Source organism: Heloderma suspectum, chromosome 2, assembly GCF_057233095.1.
Source record: "Heloderma suspectum isolate Gila_16-S chromosome 2, 16-S_ref, whole genome shotgun sequence".
NCBI classification, from domain to species: Eukaryota; Metazoa; Chordata; class Lepidosauria; order Squamata; family Helodermatidae; genus Heloderma; species Heloderma suspectum.
In genome coordinates, this window is record NC_139459.1 from 138,374,303 (window position 1) to 138,392,944 (window position 18,642).

At 45.6% G+C, this 18,642-nt stretch overlaps 1 protein-coding gene across 2 annotated transcripts in view; it reads left to right on the top strand.

Annotated features, from left to right (window-relative positions):
• Window positions 1-18,642, top strand: part of SHB (SH2 domain containing adaptor protein B) — a 161,353-nt gene that overhangs the window by 89,248 nt on the left and 53,463 nt on the right. For both annotated transcript variants that reach the window (XR_014787863.1, XM_084834934.1), the window contains exon 3: window positions 13,671-13,886. Coding sequence is in view for 1 of the 2 variants with exons in the window: in XM_084834934.1 (XP_084691060.1) it covers window positions 13,671-13,886 (216 nt within the window). In the remaining variant the exon portion in view is untranslated. The remainder of the gene's footprint in view (window positions 1-13,670; window positions 13,887-18,642) is intronic.

Genomic DNA, 18,642 nt, shown 5'->3' on the forward strand with positions numbered 1-18,642 from the left:
GTTTCTGTGCCACCCAATAGCTGGAGCAATCTGGGCGGTTTACAAAGATTAAAAACATCAAAAATACAATATACAGAGACTGAAAACCATTTACATAAAAAACACATGAACAGACAATATACACAAAAGAAACATATATCTAAAACAACTTCAAACAAACAATCGCAAAAACAAACAACCATAACCATAAGACATTCCAGGAGCGATTAAACACTTATCATGTACTGCCGAATGCCTGGGAGAAGAGAAAGGTCTTAACTTGGCGCCGAAAAGATAACAATGTTGGCGCCAGGCAGGCTTTGTTGGGGAGATCATTCCATAATTTGGGGGCCACCACATGCTTCTAATCTGTCTCTACATTGTTGTAGAATGCTGTGGCGATGACTAGGAGTGCTATTTGGATAAGTTTATCAGAATGGAGAGGTAGAGAAAGCCCAGGACACTAAGGTACAGCAACACTGATAAGCCAGGTAAGCAAGTATCAGAAAGAGAGTAAGTGACTGTTGAAGGCCAATTTCTCACTGAGGTGGTAAATTTGTGTTTTTGCTGTACCACTACAGCCTGCAGGGAAGTAGCTCACAGGATCTTCCATACAAAAACAAATTTCCACCGAATATAAAACTAGCTTGTCAGGGAGAAGGCTAGGCTAGAACTCTTCTCCCTGACAACAGGCTGGTTTTCTTGGTGGGTGGGTGGGTGTAATTTCATCATGTAAGCCCCACCTGCAGTCTGTAATGGTGCACCTCAGGCACACATTTTACCACCTCAGTGAAAACTCGCCCTGTATTTTAACTACTAAGACATTTTAAGGCTGTGATGAGGCCTCTGGCCTCTATTGGTTGAGTTACGCTGACATCACAGACAGACTGAGTAGCAGGCAGGAGTTCGTGGAGTCGGAGCCCAGAGGCAGGATTGCTAAAGGAAGAGAGCAGAATAAGGAGCGGGTTGAAAAACTGTAGTTTGAAGGGAAAAGAAGTATATTTGTGAGAGGATGGGCAGAGGAGGCAGCTGGAAAGGTGGGAGCAGTGAGCCAAGAGAAGCAGGGGGCTTAGGAAAGGAGGAGCAGAGTGGGGAGTGCCACACAGGAACAATGGGGGGGGGTCAGAACTTGGGATTTTGTGTCTGAAGGAGGAGGATGCTGATCAGCTGCAATTGCCACTTCAGGCCCCTGGTGATGACGTATAGTGACTCTTGTTTTTGCCCTTTAATAAGCAGGAGGTGGATTGCCAGCACTAACTCTGCACAATGGACAGTCCAGTATGTGCATCTTTTTAACTAAGAACATAACCTAAGAAGTTGAGAGCTGCCTGACCAGATCAGACCAACAGTCTATGTGGTCCAGCATCCGGTTTGGCACAGTGGCCAACTGCATCCTTCCAAGAAGCTGCTGCGACCAGGGCTTGAGGGCAAATACTCCCTCCTGCTGTTGCCCTCCTCTCCCACGTGCACAAGTGTGTGCAGTGGTATACTGCTTCTGAAGGTGAATAAAGACAGAAGATGTGCTAGCCTTATAAATAAATTCACAAAAATCACCAGCCCACAATTTTGTTTTATTTAACTAGCTTGCCTATCCCCCCATTCCTAACTTGGTTATCTGTGGTGTATTGATAGTAGCATGGGGAAAGTGCTCTTTCGCAACTTACGAAAATGGACATAAATGTTCTTGTGAACATGGCCTAAATGCTGAGTTATACAAGATGTAGGGGGCAGGCAAAGTACTTATCTGGGCAGGGGATTCCCCTTACCGCACCCCACATCCTCCCCAATGCAAGAGAACACAGGCCATGTGAAAGTGACTCAGTCAGGGTAGTTCAGGGAGCAATCCTATGGGGTAGTTGGCTGCCCCCAAACTCAGAGGTGACCACCTATCTAATGCACAGCAGGAAGAGCACAGAGGGGATCATCTCCTCTGCTGTCCAGCCACCCTGCATTCATGACTAGACAGCCAATTTCAGCTGTCTAGCCACGGGACATCAGAGCACAAGGTAGTGAGGCCGGATGACACATGGGAAGTGTTGAACCAGCACTTAAGAACTCCCTGACCTGCCCCCAGGAATGCCCCCTTTCCCCCATTCTGCGCTGCTCTTCTGAGCGCAGAGCGAGGGGATGAACCGCACCACCTACGAGGCAGCGGGGGAGAGGGTGGGGAGGCAGTTCTCTGGGAACCAAACTCGGAGCACAGGCTCCGAGGTCGGTTCCTGGGAACCATCCAGTCATATGGCCATCTAGCCTCTGTCTAGCGGCCATAGGATTGCGCCCTCACTGTGCACGGGTGTTCCCCGGCTGGGAAAGCTCATGCACAGTGAAGCTATTTCCCTGACTGAGGTGCCGGCTGGAGGAGCGCTCCTCCAACTAGTGCCTCATCTAGGGTGGCAGTGCTTCGATGAAGCAGCAGTACTTTGGTTGGGGGGGTTCCCCTGCATGTGGGCTTTGCCCAGGTGGGGAAAGCCCACATACTCCGGGTCTCTGACTGAAACGCCAGCTGGAAGCACTATAGCCAATGCTTTGGCCGGGACTGGATGCTGCCAGGGGGCCTGGCTCTGCCCCCTGAAGTCATCTGGCCTACAGAGGGGTTGGTGTGGTGGGGTGTCAAGTGCGCAACCCAGCCTTATGTGCGCAAACATCGCTTTTTGTGTTCATGTACTCTGGGATACTAATACAGCTCTTTGGATATGTGTTATATATTACATTTTGATCTCTGCTGCAATGTTCATTCATTGCGCTCTTGGTCTAGTAACAAGTGGTTACATATTTTTAAATCCTTAGATGGCTTTCTATCTGAAGGTTGTAGGAAATACTGTCACAGAATTTCAACTGCATGCCAGGTTTCCTTTACGTTCCATAGGAGAAGGTGAGCCAAGTACCCAAACTAAGGAAATGAACAAAATATCCTAGCCTTTTGTACAGGGAAGTGACTCTTATCTAAGTAATCCAGCAGGAATATTCCCTGGCTTCTCCAGAAGCCCCTTTGAGAATGCATCCGTTAGAATATTGTCACAGGTTGCGCTGTGCTAAATATTTCTTTATTGTTTGTAGCAAACTAGTCAGAGAGCATTATCCAGCAGTTGTTTGATGGTGAACTGGTTTGTGTGAATGGGCACTCTTACAGAGCAGAGGTCAGCGAGAGCTGGTGCAGACATAATACTGCTGCCCTCCCCTTAACCAAGGCGGAGAGATCCAGAGCCAGCTGTGGATCACATGTCTTCTGCTCTTTTGGGAGGAAATCCCCCCCATGTGCTTTAACTGAGGTTAAGGCACTGATGTTCACTGAAGTTAGGATTCAGTACTGAATTCAGTGTAGGGGTTAGAAGCTAGGATTCAGCACTGGGTTTAACTGGGGTTAGGATTAGCCTGTTTAGCCAGAATGCCTGTTTAGCTGAGAAACCAGTGTGAAACTAGTGTTAGCCATGGCTAATATTTGTCCCAGTACATTTCTTAACTGTGATCAAAGTGGGAGGGAGGAATTAGGTCTTGAAAGAGTAAGGAGTATGCAGTCCCATGGCTGCCTTGGCTCCTGGCCTCTTAAACATGGTGAAGAAGAGGGAGCCCAAATTACTTCTGTGTGTGTGCCTTGAGAAGCCAACAGCTCAGAGGAGTTCATTGCAAAGGCCTGAGGAATGGTGTGTAAGACCAATCTCTTTCTCTGCGATGAACTTGAACTATAAAGAAATGTTTGCTTGTTCCTCCAGATTGACCTGATGCAGTTTTTTGTTCAGTGTTTGATTTCCAGAATGGGAGGTGCTGTGGCTCACTCCTGCCCTTGGGCCTGTCTACATGGTAGGTTTTCTCCGATGCTGCTGTGGCTTAAAGGTGTTAGGGACACATAACGTCATGGCCACTTTGCAGCCACCCTGGAGTTTACTCGTGGAGAAGCCGCATTTTTGCAGAGTACTTTTACTCTATTGTTTTTCTTTAATTTGGCTCCCCTATGGTTCAGCTGCTGTGTGCCCATCCCTCCTCTTTAAATTCGGTATGTTTGGGCATTCCTAGAGGTGTGTCTCTCACCTGGCCATGCCCTCTGTAACCTAGGTAACTAAAGTCACTTGCCTGCCTTTCCAGCACTTCAAAGCCCTAGAGTGCTTTTTTGAGCCTTCAGAATTGCCCTGCACTCCCATTTCACCAGTGGGAGTAATTGGCCTCAGTGATTATGCACGTCTTTGATGTTTGCGTTACTTCACTTCTCTGTTGTTGTGTTAAATTGCTTCTCCGATATTGTGTAAAGTTGCTTCTTTGATGTTATGTAAAGTCGCTTCTCTGATGCTAAGTAGTCTGGTGAGGTCTTGGGAGCCTGTCATTGTGAGCAGGGAAAAAGTGCCTAAAGAAGGAGAAAGGGGTGGGTGGGAGCAATAACTCCAGGACAGCTTGCTGGAATGGGGCAAAATTGGGGTGGGCAAGATGCTCTAAGGGGAGCCTTCAGATGCTGCACTGGAGAACCAGGGATTTTGGCTTCTTCATTGAAAAGTGCACACATTGGGGAAAATGGGGGGATTAATTCCCTGTTTGCTGGAATGGGGCTTATTTGCACTGGTGGGGTGCTCTTATGGGGACTGATTATCTAACCTGCCTTTTTAGCGCTGCTTCTAGCTTTCAGAATTGTGAATTAGCCTGGACAGGGGTGGGAAACAAGCCTCTCTCATTGGTTGAGCAGCCCCTGCCAGTTTGATGACGTTCAGTTCTACTCCCCCCACCAACCTCAGAAGTATTTTCCTTTCAAGTGCTGTGTGACCTGTGAAAAGGAGATTTTTAAGGTACGGTACACTCGGCTTTTCTTGCTTCGTGTGTCCCTGACAGATCAAAGCCAATTCCATGAAAATCCGGATAGTACGCCAATATGCTTCTCATTCCGTTGTCGTGATGATCCCCCATGGAGACCCAAGCTGCTGAAGTGTGGCTATTGAGCCAGGAGGGCAATCTACTCCACAGATTATTAAAGGCACTTTCTGGACAGCGAAGGCTCAGATCATGCTAATGTGATGTGTTTGAGAAGATCCCTGGTGCTGAAAATGGGTCCCAGGACTGGGTGCTCTTTGATGGGTATGGGTGTGGGTGTGAATGGTACATCTGACTACAGGAAGTTGCATGGCCTGCCAAGGTAGAACAAATTACACCAAAAAGCTTTTTCTTTTCGTTTTTCTTTTGGAGGCGGGGTTGGGGCAGGGGGTGTCAGAAGATACAGCCTAAGTTGACATCAGTCTTCTGATGAAAGACATGAATCCATCTCTGTGTGTATGACTTGCTGTAGGCCAAGATGTCTTCAGCAGCTATTTGCTGAACAAACCTTTGATACAGAAGGGAAGTCTCAGGAAAAGAGGGGAAAACATTGGGCAGGGGAGTACAATAGAGATCGGCTGCCAGTGGGTTGCAGTCAATTTGCAGTCAGCCTCGCCTTGCCAGCTGTTGCTGGCTTCACTGTGACTAATCCTTCAGTAGCAGTTCTTGCCAAGGACTGAAGCTTTCCCCTAAAGGAAGGGTCCTTTTACTTCCTTGGGATGCAACAGCAAAGTTTTAAATAACCTGTAGTCTCTCCTTTTGAAATAACTCTTTTCTAGTCTGCTTCCCTTTAAACAACAACAACACGCGCGTGCAGATGCGCGCGCACACACACAATCTGACTTGGTGCATCTGTGAACGGAGCAATGGGTTGTAGCCCAGAGTTTATCAAACTTCTGGTAGTTTAGGCATGTTTTTCTGAATTAAAAATTGGAGGCACGCTTCCCTCTTACACCCCCAAAGATGTACTTTTAGAACATAGCGGTAAGAATTATGTTCCCTCGTTGAAGCCCCTGCCTGCTTTGTGTCTGTGAGAGCTACTCTTCCATGTATGCCTTCTAAGTGGAAGGAGGCAATCCCAGAGCAATGACTCATGGAGAGGAGCAAAAGCCAGCCTTTTCTGAGGGAGGTAATTCTGCTGAATCTCCATATCAGGAGTGATTGAATGAATGCAGAGAGAAGGAAAAACCAGAGGAGTAAATCATGAAGATACAGAATGGGTGTCTCCTCCATCAGTAGGTATTTGGGGCTCACAGGAGCTTTTAATTTATGTCTCATGACACACTATTGAGCCCTGGCACACTGTCTGATAAGTATTGCTACTGCCTATCCTCCTTAGTTGCCTGTTGGTTGAAAAAGGGCCACTTCACATTCTTTGTACATAATGTACCCATTGAGGTAGGTCATTGCAGTTCACTCTCTGTGCATGTTGCTGAAAAAACTTTGTTAGGAATACTTTTTTAATGGAAATTGAACGGGTTTCTTGAAATATGCAGTAATATTTTTAAACTGTAAAGTTCTAAAGGATTTGATGGTGAAGCTTCTCTCAGCACCAATATCCGAGAGAGACTTTACAACATCAGCACAACTCAACCAATGATAGTAGAGGAATGCTGAGAGATGGGGAGCCCAGAGTTGGGACGGCCCCACACTCCAGATATTAGGGTGACCAGACCAGAGCCTGATTTAGTCATCATTCCAGTGGGGTCCCCCTTTGTTTCTGCCTATATATTTGAGTGGCTGCCATTCATCCATATGTGGGAAAATGGTTGTCCCTCAAGTGCAAAACAGCTGCATTTGGGACAACATTGCCCACAACCCATGACACCAGCAGGCCCAGCCTCTGCCATCAGGGACTGCATTAGCTAGAGGGGTGTGGGGGGAGGGGTGTTGTATGGGTGGGAGAGCTTGTAAATATCCAGAGCTTATTTGGGCTGGGGGCAGTCAGGCAATGCATCTCTCATAGGGACACACTACCCCTCAAGGAGTGTCAGCAACTTATAGGCATATCCTCTCTCTCTCTCTCTCTCTCTCTCGCACAGACACACACGCACACATAGTTGTCATAGTTGGTCATTTTACTAGTAACCAATATTCACAAATACCTGCTGAAGTATAATTCAGAGCTCCAGCTACTGATACACTTTTTTTTCACATTCCATGATAGTCTCTGTAGTTCGGCCGCCTACCTCAGCATCAGTGGAGTCGGTTGTGCTTTAGCTAGAAATTGATTTCAGTGGCAAGCTGTTCAGAAACTTCTGTTGCACAGAAGCTTAATTTCAGCATGTTATCAGCACTGTCAGATCAGGTTAAACAAAGGCTCAGTTAACAAGGATTTGTTTTTTACAGCCAAACAAACAAAAAGGGACTGAATGATCACAATAGGATGGAAGGTAGCAGTATGGCTGCAACTTTGAATCCATGGGCAAAATGTGCAGGTTCATTTGTCTTACTTATCACTGATCTATTGGGGTCAGTACTCTTTGGAGTCTGGCACAGGGTTGAATCAGGCCAGATTTGTCATGGCACAGTTGATTAGTCTGCTGGTTAATGTATGTCTGTATTTAATTACCCTATATCAGTGAGGCGTGCAAAGCTTCCCATACGCTCAGCTCTGAGTTTAATGCATGCTTGCTTGCCTGCCTATATTGTCATCACTGAGGTTGCAAGTTTGTTATACACATCGCTTTGAAAAGCTGATCTTTGGAGGGGGAAGAAGGCTTATTATTTACTAGCAAAATGCTGGACCTTAACACGGGGCAAGATATACATCGAGGGGAGAGCTTGTATATTGGAAAGATAGTGTGGTATGCTTCTGTGTACTCTGCTATTCTTCTGCACACATTGCATGCCCACCCACCCCTTATCTCTGCCAGTGAGGGCTGCAGTGGTGCTCCCAGTGGCAATTTGGCAGCCATCAGCTACTATTGGAGAAAATAAAGGGGTGCACCCAGAATGCCATTGGCTAAAGCTATTTCCTTGCCCTGATGATCCCTGCCACTCAAGTCAAGCTGCTTCCTCTCCATGGAACCCCATCCTAGATGGGGAAGAACATTGGGAACTGGCTTCTATGTATGTGTATCTAGAAGAGCACTATGCAAGGATATGATCAACATCAGTCAGAGGGAGGTTTGGAAGAAAGCAACAAGGAAAATGGCCTTTTCAGTGGTGGGCCCTGATTGTGGAATGTTCTCAGCAAGAGGCACCCAACACCAACATTGTCATCTTTTTGGCGCCAGGTTAAGACTTTTCTCTATTCCCAGGCATTAGATAGTGTGTGATGGGTTCTTTAATGCATGTGTTACATTGTTTGCGATTGTCACTGATGTTTCAGTTGTTTTATGGGGTGATGGTATTATAATGGATAATTGTTTTAGCTGTTTTACATTCTGTATGTTTTAATTTTGTTGTAAGTTGCCTTGAGTCTTTTTTGAGAAAGGCATCGAAGAAATAATCATAACAGTAGTGGTGGTGGTGGTGGCAGTGATAGTAGTAGTAGTAGTAGTAGTAGTAATTCTACCTGCTCATGTGAGGCCTAAAAGGAGGAGGGCGCACACAAGCCTCTCAGTCTCTGCCCTTCCTGTGTTGAACAGGGAGGCCTCAAAGGGGCTTCCTCTTGCGTTCGTGTGATTAGGAGCCCTGATAAAGCAGGGCTCCTGATTGTGTGGAGGCTTCTACTCACATTCAAGGGAACGCAAGTAGAAGCCCCCTTCAGACCTCCCCCCTCAACAGATCAGGGACTGAGTGAGCGGGCCTTGCATGCACCCTCACATCCTTTCCCCATTTTTAGCTCTCATGTGAGCAGTTTGAACACTTGTGTAGGGAGAAGATCCACCATGCATGTGCAGAGCACTTTGCAGAGAAACATAAGCCAAAAGGCCAGGGTCCTGCTGCCCCAGGGGTCCCCCGGACTAGGTTTGGTCAGTGGGGAAGAGTGGAAAAGCAAGGGGTGGGAATGGATTTCTGGGTGGGATGGGAAAGACAAGGGTAGCAAGCACAGGATGAGGGGTGGGGTGTGTGTAAAATTTATCATGCATAAATTGATATCTCATTTAGCACCAAAAGTATGGCAAAAATCAAGCAGTATCAAGGCAGACTCTTGTGGTTATCTCTGTAGGATTTTTACAGTCCAAAGGGCTTTTGCAGGCCCCAGTCTTCTTGGTGAAGTCAGTCCATTGTAGTGTGGGAAATGTAGAATGGTTTGGATGGCTTGTAGAACAGCCTCCCCAGTTGGCAGGTAAAGGCACAGATGTGCCATGAGGGAAGGTGGATGCACTCCATGCAATTTCTCAGCTGTCTTCTGAGCCCTTGGAAGCTACAGCCAGTTGGCATGTTTGGTTAGGATAATTTTTTAAAGAAGCAGGCAATAATCGAAAGTGATTTGGTCCAAAGAGAGACCAGGCCACGGTGACTCATAGACCTCCCTGAATCATGAAATCCTCTGGCTCTGTGCTGAATGCCCCAGCCAGGTCAAGTGATATGGGTGGCTACAGGGAGGGGCCTTCTCACTCCTTGCACCTCACCTGTGGAATACCCTCCCCAGAGAGGCTTGTCTGGCACCTTCTTTGTGGTCTTTCCTGTTCCACATGAAGACTTTTTTAATTCCCCCAGGCCTTAAAAAAAAACCAATTGTGATTTTGATGAGTATATGGTTTTAGGGGTTTTAGCTACTGTTTTGAGCTATGTACTTTTGATTTGTCTGTTTTCATAACTCTTCCTACCTAGAAAAGCTTTTCCATGCGCCAAACTGTGGTTTTATGAAAAGAAGCTCTTAAATTGTATTATTGTTTTGTGTTTGCTGCCCAGGGAACAATGTTATACCAATATAGAAAGAAAGAAAGAGAGAGAGAGAGAGAGAGAGAGAGAGAGAGAGAGAAAGAAAGAAAGAAATTTAATTATATACACACACATATACTGGACAAGAAACCGCCACAGGTACTGCTCTAGGAATGCCCTGCCCCATTGCCTCCAAGGCACCGGTATTCTGCACAATAGGTTTTTATCAGTCCAGAGGATGATGTCCTAAGGACTATTTGGTCACATCCAGATCCAGGACCAACAGCATAAGCTTTCATCTCTATTCCTTAACACTCGAGGGATTTAAAGGCCTGTGGAGTAGAGCAGAATTCAATTCAGGGATTTGAAATACCAACACTTGGCCCACAACTCACATGCTGGCCCTCAGTAGTTACACTGTGGCAGCTAACGCTGCAGCCTAGCCCAGTCAAGTGGAGCAGAACCTAGCCCAGCCAAGTTCTGCCTCTATTGTGAGTTCACCTTTTCTTGCTGCCTATTTTGGGTTGCCTTCATGTAGACTTATTTTTTGTTTAAGCATAGAATGCCTTTGGCTATATTTCCAGTCTTTAAATCTTTCCTCCTGTCTTAGATTTTTCTTTTTATTCTCTCTCAACACCACGCGTGTGCGCACAAACACACACACAGAAATCTGTGTGATATTCAATCCAAACGTCACGCTTTTAAATGGGGGGAGGGAGCCAATCCCCTGGAAGTGATCAGGAGCAGGGAAGTAACAGGAGGGAAGGGGTGCTTTACCCCTTTCCCATCTACCATTTTCTTGTTCCAAATCATCCTCCCCATCAAGTAGATTTTTGCTCCAAAGAGCTGTATATGTGTGCCTCCTAGAATTTAAAACCCTAATTTAAAAAAAAATCAAAACCGCACAGGGACAAAAGCCACTCAGGCCAGAAAGCCGGGAACAGAGTAAGCACACCTTGCCCTGCGGCCAGGCCACCCTTGGTCTCATTCAGAAAGGCAATGTTTATGTTCAGTAAAAACAGTCAGCTACCTGCCTCACCTCAGATAGTGGGGACACTTGCAGAAGGTCTTCTACTGAAAATCTTAAGGTGCAGACAGGCACATATGGAGACAGGGGGTCCATCCATCAAGATAGCAATCTTGCAATATCATCTCGCACCACAGGAATTTTCAGACCTTCTTTAAGGGCAGCCCCACATGAAGTGCATTGCAGTAATCCAATCTGCTCTAGGTTACTAGAGCATGAATGACCAAGGGCAGATCTGATTATCCAGGAAAGGGCACAGCCTGCACACCAGCTGACCTTGGTTAAAAATAAAGGTGCAGCTAGTCACTGCCACCCCCTGAGCAGTCAATAGCAGGGCCAGATCAGGGCATACCTTCAAGCTGCAAACCTGTGTCTTCAAGGATTTGCAAGACTGATGTACAGACCATCTAATCCCCAGTCAGCCATTGGACCAGGGAGCCCTGGTTCAAGTTCTCACTCGGCCATGAAACTCTCCAGATGGGCAAGTTGTATTTTGCTACCCCAAGTACCTCATAATGCTACTGTAGGAATAACATAGGATATCCCTGAAATTGTTGCCCAGAGCCCCTTGTACAAAGGGTAGAGACAAAAGTGATAGCTAGGACAGCAAGGGACAAACATTAAAATGAAATTAACAATGCAATCCTATACATCAAGCAAGTCCCATTGTGTTCAACAGGGTCTACTCCCAGGTAATTGGGTACGGGATTGTAGCCTAAATGGATCAGAAGTGCTAGTCTGGGTTTATACTTCCCATTTTAGTGACCCTCACCTGTTTATCACAGTTTATTTGACATGGAAAATCTGAATCCCCTGTACTATTGCTGAACTTAGACTGCCTTAATAAGCCTGGTTTTACACACACAAAGCATTTTCTTCATCAGAATTAAGAGATCAAAGGATAATATTAATAATCACAAATCCAAGGCATTATAATGTAATCATCAAAGAGAGCTTGAAATAGCCTCTGCGAAGTCTTTTGTTCAGAACACACTCTTGATTGCTCTTGCCCCGCCCCACCCCTTTCTGGATGAATATTCCCCATGGCCTTGTAATCCCCAAAGCCAGACTCCCAAGTAAGTAGAGTTAACTCACCTTATGATGCCTTGGTCATTCCAAGGGGCATTTTAAGCTTACAGCAGTAGTAGCAATTACAACTTTGATGATGAAAAGTGCCCCAGCTCTGCTTCTTATGTATAGCTGATACTTAGGTATTCTGATCCAGGCAGAGCTGTCCAAACTCGTCATGTACACACTGTGCTTGTAGCACAGCTTATGAAGGGAAAAGTGTGTTTTGATTTCACTTTCAGGAAAGACCTTTCTCTTTACTACTATTCAGTAAAATTGAAACTCAAAACAAGTTAAAGGAGCTTCAATATTTAAGCACCTACCTAGACAGTGGCCTCATGCAGTGCTTAACCATAGTGTTTCTGTTTTCCTTTAATCATGTTAAGCATTACATCTAAATACCGAGGCTATAGTCAAGGTAAGGACTGGCCACAAACCAGAAAGTGGAACTGTGGCCTGAAGTGAGTTTGCATTAATCACAATTATACATTAACTCTACACCAGGCAAACCAGGGTTAAGGCAATTTCCTTGACATTTCCACCCTTTCTCCTGCTTAGTAGGTGACAAGCAGGTCCTGCTGGTGTCTCCCTAGATGCATCCTCTGGGAGCAGGTCGTAGCTTATCAAGCTAAGCCACAGTTTTACTGTGCACTTAGGGGAGTATCTTAACTAGGGTTAAACAGACCATGGTTAGGGTTAACCAAGTTTATGTCTGCATCAGGCCAGTGACTTGCCTCAGTTTGAAAACTTCTCAGTGGTAGGTGTAATGTTCATGATTTCCAGCAAAAAGGCCGGTAACAGCAATCTGTCACCTCGGGTATTCAGGTTTCCTCCCGGCATGAATTAATTGATAACCTATAAAAAATAACCTGTGAGTTAAAAATAACTTGTGAGTTAAAGCAGGTTGCTGGAAAGTGTGTTATGGATTTTGAAGGCAACAAGCTACAAATTCATGTCTGAAACTGCCCAAGCGACTGACAACTTGATGCAGGCCCTTTGGAATTTGAAGTATTTATTGTGTGCTATCACCATTCAAAAATACTGCCTTGGCAAACACTGACCACCCAGAGCTGATTTTTATATGTGAACTTTAGAAATGTAGGGGCAATATAATGATTAAAGGAATCGGTTGCAGGGGGCGGGGTCTATGACAGCCTAAGATGGCTAGTCTTCAGGGACTGGGTATAAAAAGGTTTGCACAGATGCTGGATTTCATGTAAGACAGCCTTGTTCACAGATTTTGCAAAGCATTACAATACTTGTGGGGACATAGTGATCTTTCAAGCACTCTTTTAAACCAATACTCTCATGAAGGCCTGAGGAAGTTATAACGCAAGCACAGCCCACGTGCCATGTATGGCAACACACCAGCAACTCTCTAAACCTCCCATTTTCACTGCTGGCCTGGGACTGCCTAAACAGGACAGTGGTCAAGCATCTTGCAAGCCATAATGCAGCCTTCTCCAACCTGGTGCCTTCCAGATATGTTGGACTGCAACTCCCATGATCCCCAGCCAGCATGGCCATTGGCCGTGCTGGCTGGGAATTATGGGAGTTGCAGTCCAACACATCTGGACATGCCAGGTTGGGGAAGGCTGCCATAATGCATGACTAGTGAGCTGTGTTAGGCTTGCTGGGTCACAAGTTATACAGGGTTTCTCTAAACTATGGCTTTGACTGTTGCAGCATTTCTTATCTGTTTTTATGTTCACTGATATTTTGGTTGATTTATATTGCCATCTGACTAATGAGAAACAACAAACAATGTTGCAAGTGTTCTAGTAAACTGTTATTGAAGGCATTTATCAATGTCTTGTCTTTTTTTTTCTGGTCCAGAGGAAATTTAAATTTGGAAACCTTTTAGCAGCTTACTGTTTCCAAACTGCTGCTGTTTTGATGTTCATATTCACCCCTAGCCCCACCCCTTCTTAATATATTATGTAGGACTCTCCTCTGTGTGTGTGTGTGTGCCCGCGCGCGCACGGCTGTAAGGAGACAAATTAACCCAATTATTTTCCCTTTCTGGCAGAATTCCAGAGGCAAGATAGTGCGAAGCCCCAGCAGAAAGACATTCAGCTGTACGACACACCTTATGAACCTGAAGGCAATGGTGTGGAGTCAGATTCGGAAAGTGTTGTGAGTCAGCGCTTGAGAGAGAGCAAGTTGCCGCAGGATGACGACAGGCCTGCGGATGAATACGACCAACCGTGGGAGTGGAACAAGGTCACCATTCCAGCCTTAGCAGGTAAGGAGCCAGTTTTTACAGCTCTCTTTTTGTGTGTCCTGGGAGATACAGTAAGTATTTTTAAAACACAGAAAAGGAATTTTAATGGTTTCCAGTATAAATACTTATGATTGAACTTCTATGGCTGTCAGATAACATAGCTAAATGGAACCTCAGCTTTCAGGGACAATTTGTCCCTGAATATTAAATGATGGAAGTGGTTAGGGCCAGAGCAGAGCTATGGAGCAGTGGTACCCAAATACAAATGTTGGAATGGGTGTTGTCCAGGATAAGGTCCCTAAAGTCAGATGCTGGAAGCAGGGCTGGCTGCAGGTATGAGCCCCCTTCCCAACGGTGGGTATACCTGACAACATTGGCTAGGTGTGGGCAGCTGCCTGCCATGCTAAACTTCCCACAATGCCCTGGAGTGCTGAATGTAGCTTCGCTACAGTGAGTACTCCAGCATTCTGGGTAATTTATCGTGGCAGGCAGCTTGCCAGACACCAGAGCTACCACCTAGTAAGCTTGTAGCCAGGGGAATGGGTGGGCAGGCCTTCCTGGTGTTGGCATCAGAGCCAGTGGGGCTTACCAGGGCCCTGGCAGCTGCCTGAGGGTGCCAGGTGAAGTGTGGGCTTGAGGAGTGCAGCCTGAAGAACAGCAGGTAGGAAATGCTCTGTGTTGGTTGAGCCCCTAGTATTTATACCAGGCCTCGTCAATCCAGAGGCTCTATACTGCCTTCCCATCACACCTATATTCCCTTTTGTGCCTGAAGAAGGTTTTGAGTCTTGAGAAGACACACAGTCATTAGGCTAGATTCCAGCTTCAAGACCATGAGATTTCTGGCTCGTCTTGGAGTCCCTGACGGAGATAAATAACATTGGATGCAGGGTCATTTTCATGTATTGCTTGTGAGCCTCCCAGAGTGATCTAGCTGGCTACTTTTGGAAGGAGAAGGCTGGACCAGGTGGACCTTGGTCTGATCCAGCAAGGCATGTTCTTATTGTAGCTGTTTTACTATTTTCCCATACAATTCAGTGGGAGCCATTAAGAACCAAGCCCACCCCTGTCTGGATGACCTTGTTCTTGAGTTCCACTTCTTGTTCATGCTGGAATATAACAGAGATGGTACCCAAGAATTGGCTCTTATATGGAAATGCAAAACCAGGATGTTTGTCAAGCACTGACAAACTACAATATATAGCCAGTGGGCTGCATTTAGCTTGGTGGGCCACAAGTTGTGTAGGCCTCCTAACATTTAATAATGGGATGGGTCATCGCAAAGTATTGGCTTTCTAAATTTCAGGCAATTAACCAGTAATGGAAACTAGGTTAGGTGGTGATGGTTCATTGTGAATTGGCAGATAGCATCATGGTTATCACTTGAACTGAACATGTGAAGTCCTCAGAGGCTAGAAACATGAGGAAAGGAGGAAACAAGATCAACCTGTTGCTATTGCTGATGGGTTTATAGAAACAGGAGTGAAACAATACCAGGGGCAGTTACTTTGGTGGAGACAGATCAGTCCAGTAAGTAACATTTTTGTAGGACACGTCCACATTCACTTATGGCTGGGACTCCTTGCTTATCAGATATTTCCCTGGAGTCAAGATATTCTATATTTTCAAAATACGACTCCTGTTCTATGTTGATCCTGGCAGTCACTAGTTGAAATTTCCATGAAATATGAAGTTCTTTTGACGAATAACAGCAGTTGGAGGGTGGATCCTGATTTTCTCTTATCTGAGGTCTCTATTGCTTTTTGAAAGTGAACCAGTTTAGCATCCCAACAGAAATGAGGGATACCTTGTTTGCTAGTTTAGTATCAAGCATATAAGCCAGCCATACAGGCTCAAGTTGGCAGGTGATCTTGCTCTCCGGCCATTTCAGCAACTATTCCAACAGACTATAAAAACTCCTGGTCACGTTTCTTGTGGTAATGGCTTGGTCAGTTCAGACCTCCATTATCTGATGTGTCCTGAAGTGCATTTAAGAGGCCTCATGGCAGAAGAAGCCGAGGCAGGAAACATAGATATAATGGAGGGCTCTTGTTATGTCAGCTGAAACAGGAGAGCACACTAGATGAAATCTCAAGAGCAGCCCTTAGGTTTGCCAAGGAAACAGGCAGTTTGCACCTGTCACGTAGATGCTGCTGCAATGCAGAAGTTACTTTGGCTTTTAAGGTTTTGGAATGCGATACAGCTCTCTGTGCAGTGAGGGCAGGGCAGGAGAGGTTTTGTGCCACCATTGCATACATGCATATACAAAGGAGTTGACTATCAAATATATTGGCCCAGTTCACATGAACACCAAAGCTTGAAACAAACCACAGTGGCTTGTTTAAGCCATGGCACATGCCAGGCACCGTTTGCCTAATTACCCACCTGGCTTGGCTTGTTGTATCGGCCGAACCCAGGCAGCATGGCTTGTTGGAGGGGGAAACAACTCTCAAATAACCCAACAACAGGCCATGGGTTATTCTAGCATTATTTCCCCCTGCAACAAGCCATGATGCCCAGGTTTGGACAAGACAACAAATTCTGCCCAGGCAGGTAATTAGGCAAATGGTACAAGGCACACACCAGCATGTGCCATGACTCAAACAAGCCCCCATGGCGTGTTTAAGCCATGGTAATCATACAAACCGGGCCAGTGAGTTTATGTGCACAATAGCCTACGTCAGATGCCCACAAAGAGACACATACCGTAGCAGAGGCCCACTATTACTCCAAGTGGGGCATCTCGCATCCCAGCTGCTCCCTCCCCACTAGGCTATGCACTCATAGGAACAGAGATGAACTCCACACAAGAACCTGGGCTACTCAGTGCTCTGCTTGGAGGAACAGAAGGCTTTGGTCCAACATGTCTCATCTCTGGCTGCCATCCTAGAGCAGCAAACAAGGAAGCCCAGGTGGGAGGAGGAGGAGGAGGAGAAGAAGGAGGCAGTGGCAGTAGGCTGTGCAAGCCTGTCCCTTCTGCTCCATGCGCTTCTGTCATGGGATGGCCAAAAGGGTTTTGAGCCACTTTAAATCACTCCCTTGCTTTTGAATTTCAGTTTTTTATTTGCCCACAACAAAAACTTCACAGCGGAAGCTCCATTAAGCAATGGGGCAGGCATGAGGAACAAACTGTCTTCTTGAACAAGCTGTTTTCTGCTGGTTTGAGGCAGAAGGAGATAAAGACAAGAGTTGTGGGTGCTGCTGAAACCCAAGGGCAGAGCTATGGGTAAGCCTTTAGGAGTTGTTACCCCATTTCCTTTCACTGAAAATGAATGCTGCGATTACTCATAACTGTGTAACCGGATGCTGGAATGATTCCTTATCGCTAATTGAATTCCTGGCACAAGTGAAATGTGTCTGTTACAACAGCAACAAAATTCCCTAAGCAGCCTTCTGGGCAAGGGTTTGTATTTTGATGTTATACTTAATTTAGGTTGCAATAAGTGGAGGAAAACCTGTGTGTTACAAATTGTTCTACTCCACACCATAATGTAAATTTTATCCAATGTGAAACTGCAACTGTGAAGAGAGAGAGAGAGAATGATACACACACTTTATGCCTTTTTCTCTCCCTGTATTAATACTTCCTATTGGTTTTTTTACTTAATTGAAAATCTGAATTAGCAGTGTCATTACATCGAATATATACTGAACAGTAAATAATCGGCTCAGTGAGAGGCGAGACATGGTATAGAACCGCTGAGCAATACAATTTCTAGCTTCCAGAGGGAGCGCACCAGCTGTAACTATGGCTTGTCACTTTAGATATGATGTCAGACTCCATTTAGTATGTATATTATTACAAACTATGGTTTGCAAACCCACTTCAAACTGTGGTTCCTGAATTTAGTTTTCCGGCCGATCACAAGCCATGGTATGTCAAGCATCACACCAACCATAGGTAAATTTCTTTAACCATGGTTTGGCATGATGTCTGAATTGACCCACTGGCCTGGTTTGCACACAACAACAACCCAGGGGTACTTAAAACCTGATTGTCAGGAAGGAACCAATGCGCAAGTCCCTGCTGCTTGATTGCTCCCACTTGGCTCCTCCAGCCAGTGGGAGCAGATAAACAAGCTAGGGACGCTCCATCCCTGGGCTGTTTATACTGTTATCCAAACCTGGAACTCTGGCTTGTCTCTCCCCTGACAAGCCAGAGCTGGAAGCGAGAGCAGTTGAGCCACATGAAGTAGCACACTGGCTCATTCTCAACAACCCAGGGCTTTAAAAGAAAACCCTGGGTTGTCATTGTGTGTGAACCGATTGAGTCAGACAAAATTTAAGTTATAAATACTTACTTGGCATGAAAAATAAATGAACTCCATGTTAGAATAAATCCCTAAAGCCAACAGGACATTTCTTCACCGCTGTCTAATCTGCAGCAGGCGTTAGGTTTATTACTTGACACTCATTAATTTTTCTTAAAGCCAATTTCATATTAAAAAGACTGAGTAAATACCTTAAATGGCTTCCATCCAACTACTGCAGCTGGCAGTATGTACTTGAATAGACCTCTGTTTGGATTCAAAATACCTGGTTTAATCACATACATTAGATAGAACAACAGCTACAGGAGGAGGTTGTTACTTGTTGTTGAGAGATCAGAAGGCTTTAAAAAAAATCTTAATCTAGACTGTTCGCCTTTGCTCAGTAGTAGCATTATTTGTTTTCATTAGTCTCTCAGACAAAAGACTGTCATTCCATTTGCACAAGCAGATGAAGGGCTTTACTCTTGCAAGCGAACTCTGAGAGTTATAGGGGAAGACAAGCCAGACAG